Source organism: Pithys albifrons, chromosome 10, assembly GCF_047495875.1.
Source record: "Pithys albifrons albifrons isolate INPA30051 chromosome 10, PitAlb_v1, whole genome shotgun sequence".
Taxonomy (NCBI): Eukaryota; Metazoa; Chordata; class Aves; order Passeriformes; family Thamnophilidae; genus Pithys; species Pithys albifrons.
Genome location: NC_092467.1, coordinates 8,042,242 through 8,048,241, shown reverse-complemented (window position 1 = coordinate 8,048,241; position 6,000 = coordinate 8,042,242). Strand labels below are relative to the sequence as shown.

General features: G+C 46.4%; 1 protein-coding gene across 1 annotated transcript in view; it reads left to right on the top strand.

Moving 5' to 3' along the window:
- The first annotated feature begins 3,922 nt into the window (after positions 1–3,922).
- The window catches only part of RXRG (retinoid X receptor gamma), a 37,844-nt gene continuing 35,766 nt past the window's right edge, over positions 3,923–6,000 (top strand). Inside the window, exon 1 of the mRNA XM_071564936.1 lies at positions 3,923–4,058. Within this exon, the coding sequence (XP_071421037.1) occupies positions 3,962–4,058 (97 nt within the window). The 5' untranslated portion in view covers positions 3,923–3,961. The remainder of the gene's footprint in view (positions 4,059–6,000) is intronic.

Genomic DNA, 6,000 nt, shown 5'->3' with positions numbered 1-6,000 from the left:
ATTGGCAATCTCTGTAGGAACCTTCTGTCTGCCAGATTCTCTCTCCCTGCCCTCCCAGCAGGTGCCAGCTGGGTTTTTGCTTTCTTTCATCCTATGATCGTGTTTCATCAAAGCAAGCACAGTCAGAGGATGAAGAGCCCAAAGGCTTACTAAAATTAGGCCTGATCTTTGGTCCTGTTTGCAAGCCATTTCTAGGCATGGTGACGTCTGACATACAAACTGGCTAAAATCAGGGTTTGCAAGTCCTAAGTGCAGCTATGTTTGTATTATTGTTTGCAAAGTCCTTCAGAGCAGCTGTGTGCCTGCTAGAACTGACCAGCAGCACACAGGCTCAGATCAAAGAGGCCCCTTGAAATAAATTTCAGTAGACAAGCAGCCTACACTCTCCAAGTACCTGACAAAGGAGGATCACAGGAGAAGCACAGCCACTGCAATTTTGACACAATCAAACCATGTTCATACAGTCCCCATGACTTAGTGCTGGAGTCACACATGTTCACGGTGGAGATCTCCAAGTCTTCTGCAAGAACATGTTAAGTCCCAATTAAGTTAATGGGGCTTAAACAAATCTTTCAAGTTTGTGTTTTAGTGGATCTGGATCTTGCTTAAGCTTCCCTTCCCCCTTCTTCCCACAGAGCTTCTTAAATTAAGGAGGAATTATGAACAGCAGTTCAAACCCTAAAGTGTAACCAGAATAGGTGTTTGGAATTCCTGTACAAAGTACCTTCAAAGAGCTGATGAATAAGCAACAGAGGTGAGGAGAGAGCAAAAACTGGTTTGTGCCTGTTTTTACCCATTGTGGTTTTTGAATGAAGAGGAGGTGTGGATGTTGGGTCTCTGGCTGACTGCCTAACATGCCATGGAAATCAGTGCCCATTGGTAGCACTGCCCTGAGCTAGAAGAACATTGAGCTGGGGCTAGATCTGAAATAACAAATTATTTCAACTCTGGTCTGCTCTTTGGGCAACAAATTTGGTCTAGTTCAGGTCGTCATGCAGACCTGGACAGTCAGCAGTGCTCTGCCAGGCCTATGCTCACCTGCCTGCTGCAAAATGGGCTTCTAAATGGCATGAACTAAGGTGAAGCCAATCTTGTTCCTTTTCACTGCTATGGTGTGTCCCTGTATCCTGCAACTTGTGAGAAGGAATGGGATGTATGGGGTGTGTCATGGCCCAGGACAGGGATGGAACCACTGGTTTAAAGATGTACTTGACAGGGCTGAAGTGCTGCAAGTTCAAAATAAATAAGAAGTGATTCTCCACTCTTCATTCACCTGTCTTGGAGATTGATGTCACAGCACTTCTCTCTGTGCTCCAGAGGGAGACAGGGGAGATCCTGTGCCAGCTCTAGCTTGGGGTAAGGGGCAGCTTCTGAAATGGGCTGCTCCTAGACTGTTAGAGGCTTTATAGGCCAAACCCAACACCTAAAACTTCTCCTGAAAACAAATGAGCACTCAGGCCTGATGAAGATCCTTCCAGGAAGCTTTGCAAGGTGCGCTTTTATTACAACTCTGATTATAAAGGTCTACAGCCTCTCACTTGACAAACAGACAACAGCATTTTTTCCCTCCTAACAAGGTTTCCTTAGAAATGGATCGACTGCTGAATCCTGAGTCTGCCTGGCATATTCCAGGGGACATCTGGTGTAAATTCTTCATTATTAGATTACATTAGTTGCAGCAATAATCATTCACATGGGATTATTACATCCAAGCTTGTCTCATTGCCCTTATCCTTTCACACATTGTCTTTCCTGGTTTCCCTTCAAAGAGCTGTTGTGAGTCTGTGTCGGAGCAAGAAATTAACTTGTTAGTAATGTATGCATCATTTCCTCCAGCCACATGTATTTAGGGAAAGATCAATAAAATATAATAAGGAAGCGGGTGGGCATTGTCACCACGGGGCTGAAATAATTCCTTTGGTATCACTGTAAATCCCTCCCTCGCGTATGAAGACCTGCAGTCCTGTCCATCATTAGTTTATTTTGCTAGACTGTATCAACAGGGCATTGATTCGGCTCTTTTGTGTGAGTTTGTGTCCTGCCACTTCTGCTTGCAGCCACACAAAGTGCCTCAAGTGGAGGTTTAAGATGTTGAGAGAGAGGAGTTTCACAGCCTTTCTTCTGGCTCCTGTCATGGAATTAAAGCTGTGCCATCTCGCACTGGAGATTCATTTCTGGAGTGGCTCCGTACTCTGGCAGCTGCTGCGGTATGTCAGATCTGAGAAAAGGAAAGGGGTAGGAAGACGGATCCAAGCACCACAGGTCAGGGCACAGAAATCTTGCTGTTTATGGGAACTGGGAAGACAAACTTGAGTTGGTCTGAAAGGTCACTGGCAGATTTGAGGGGATCTGGAGTCCTTGAGTAGTGATCTGACTGCTGAGCAGCCTTTCCTGGGCAAAAATAAAAAAAATAAAAAAAAAGAAAGAAAAGAAGGAGTTTGGATTCATCTTACACACAGCAGTGCAAGGATGTAAGAGGGGCAATGCCTGTGGAGAGAAGAGACAACAGAAAGAGCACACTGGATTTCTATGGCTTCTAAAGAGGAGTCTCTTTCTTCACCTCCTGGCTTCAATCCAGATTACCCTGCAGGGTTTCAGCTGCATGAGAACTTGAATTTGAGGAATTTGTTTCAGTTTCAGATCAGGAATTTTCTAAAAGTGCAAGCAAAATCAAACCAGCCTTTTGGTACCCTTGCTAGCTCTGCCTGCCTGGACTCCCTGTGGCTGCTTCTCCTCCTGCAGGAGATGTCCCAGCAGTTGGCACTGGTGTGGAGGGAGCTGTTTGGCCCACCTTGGCTTTGACTGATCTCAGCAGAGCAGAGGCTCCAAGTCCTGACAGACTCTGAAAGGCCAAGTCTTGAGATCACTCTGCACTTTGAGACCTGCATGTTTTGTTGCTGTAAATGTGGAGAAATCTAGGACAGAGACGTGGTTAAAACCCCCAAGCAGGTCTGACTCACATCCCAGAGGAACAGTCTTTGTGGAGTTGTGCTGGGCTGGGCAGGACACAGTGTACAGGATGGGGCAGTGGAGTCAGAACAATCCTGCCCTCCACAACCCCAGCAGTGTTGACACAGCCTGAAGGGGAGCGCAGAGGAGATGAGATCCCGAGATTATCAGTGCAGACAGGGGAGAGGAATGTTGTTTGCTTGTAGCTCTTCTCCATCAAGACTGGCAAAATACAAACACGAGGGAGGATGCAGGCAGGCGCCTAGGCATGGTTTGAGAATGTACAAGAGATAAGAAAGCACAGGAACAAAGCCAGGGGCTCTAACTTCAGCACAAGAAAAACCGGTCACAGCACAGGATAGTTGTCTTCTGAAAGTCTTCTGGAGACAAGGGTCTGTCCAGGTCACCTGCAAGCAACTACTGGCACTGCCCAGGAATGTGTACAGAACATTGCTGCCTTCACACCTGCCCCCACCATCCTCAGACAGCTTCGGTGAGGCAAAAGCCAACTATGCTGGTCTCCACTGGAGTCAGTGGTGATGTGGCCAACACTGTCACCCTCTTGATGACATAGGTTGTTACCAGACAGAGTGGGTGCAGAGGAGAGAGAAAAAAAGACAACTGTCAGAGAGAAGCAGGAAAGCAGAACTGAGACAGATGCTCAGACCGGATGGCAGTTGTTTGCTTGGTTTCATTCCTCTAGGAGCTGGGATTAGAAAAGAAATCATTTCCAGGAGACACTTTCTCAGCAGAGCCACTTTGGACCAACTCCTCTGCATCCAGGGCCTTTCCCAGGCAGCCTGTGCATCCAGCCCTCCCCCAGGCATTGCAACATCTCGCGCTTTCCAAAGAGACAGGAGCAAACACAGGAAACCCCAGCTCCGGTCAAGGTCTGGGAGGTAAATTTGTAACTTGGGACAGATTGTGAGGATGCTGCTCTGTAATGTGTAAACACTCCTTTTTTCTCCAACAGACCAGAGCCGCTGACAGAGCTGATCCCAAACCTCGCTTCATGGTTGAATCTGCTGAAGAGACAGGACGCAGGTTGGAAATGCAGCCGGGCACACAGGCTCCTTATTCCCTGGAGACAGGCTCCTTCCCTCACTTCTGTAAGTCCCTGTCCTGACCCTGTGTGAATCAGCTGTGGGTTGGGAGGCTGTGCAGGACACCATTGAAAGCTGTGGGGTTTGCCCAGCCTGCTGGGCATAGTTACTGCTGTTCCTACAGGCATTTGAACAGAGCCTTCAGGGGACTTTAATTTGGGCACAGCTCTTGGAAAGAAACCCTCATAACACCGTGCTGAACTTGCCATTGAAGAATGGTTTAGACACGGGGAAGATCTAATTTAACAGGAGTGTGGTAGAGGTGTGATGGGACAGATGGGCTGGGGAAGGAGGTGGCAGCTCTGTCCCCAAAGGTGTCTGGCCTGATTTGGGGCAGGAAGATGGGTGAAATGAGCTTGTGTCCCTCTGTGTCTCTTCCAGATCTGAGTCTGTGTTTTCTTCCTGCAGTGGAGGGAAAGAAAAGCATTCAGGGTGTGGGAGGGATACTGTATTTACAGATGAGGGTTGCAATGGCTAAAGGAGTTTTGGGGATCAGCTCATAAAGCTCAAAAAAGAACAGGTGGAAGTTACATGTAGAGCTAGTCAAGAATTTTCCATGAGTTTAATACCTTTAACAAAAGCGATGCTTCTCTAAAAGAAATGAAGCTCTTCCTGGATAAATATTGATTTTGTCAAATATATTAAATATGTCTGCGTATGTACACACAGAGAGAGTTCCACTGGGAAAAAATCTTAATGGCCTAATTAATTCAGATCCCTTTGAACCAGGTTTGGGTTTTGACATAATTCAGCGTGTTTCACTAACTCTGCTGCACATGAGCTCTTTGCAATATACAATGTAACAATATACATGTAACAATATTCTGACCAAAAGGAGTATATTTACTTGCCTTTATTTCTTTCCAAGTCACATAAAATCCAACCCAGCAACTCCTCTTGCTTTTTTATTAGTAAATATGTCACATATCCATATCTAGACTAAGCTAAATTAGCATCAGCAAGTACACTTTTTGTCTGATTCCTGTAAATCGGGTAAACCAGCGGTACAACACTGGAATTCATGTGGTCAGATGCAAAGTAACTTTTGCATCAATTCTGAAATCTGGGGTTCGAAACCAACTTGTGTTAGGCAGATGTGCATGAAAGTAAAGGATAGAAAGAAACTTATGTTCTAGTCTCTGTGCTCTAAAAAACTGTCATGAGAACCAGAAAGGCTCCCACCAGCCTACTCTCAGCCCTCAGGAAGCTGCACAAGATCCCTGCTTGTTGCTCAGCCCCAGTCTCAGTTTCAGGCTTAGTCCCCAGACTGTTGTCTATAAGTGATCCACAAAGGATTTGTCAACAGCTGCAGCCAACAGAGCCCAGAGTTGAAGTCCAGCATGTGCTGCCAAATCCAGCTTGCAGGTACTCACAGGTTGGTCCCTTCCACTCTGCATCTGTCAATAAAGCGAGCATCCTTCCCATCCTGACTTTTCCCAGCTGACCTTTTTAAACATGGTTGCAGGTTCTGCCCAATCTTCCCTTTGACAGCTCTGAAGATTCATTCTGAACGTTGCAGAGGCAGTTGGTTTAGGGGAGAGATCAACAACCTTTCATGAGCGCAGGGCTGGCCTGCCTTTCCCTTCCTCAAAGACAAGCTCACGCACACCTGAGAACACTCGCAGGGAGCTGGGAGAGGCTGCCTTTACAATGGACCAGATGGTCCCCTTCAGACAGCTAGCTTGGAGTTGGCTTTGGCAGGAAAAAGAAATGTCTGTATGAAGTTGGGCAGCTTGGAAATCACAGGTCACTGGATAACAGGAATAAATCCTACTGCAAGTTTCATGAAACACCAGTGACCTCCCGGGAAGAACTAGGGCTACTCTTTACAGCAGAGAGGGGACAGTAAAAGCCCTTTAATTAGCTGATGAGAAGGAGGTTTCTCCTAGGCTAGACCTAGAGTGTTTAGCATTGTAATATAATTGTTTTTATAATATTACTGATATTA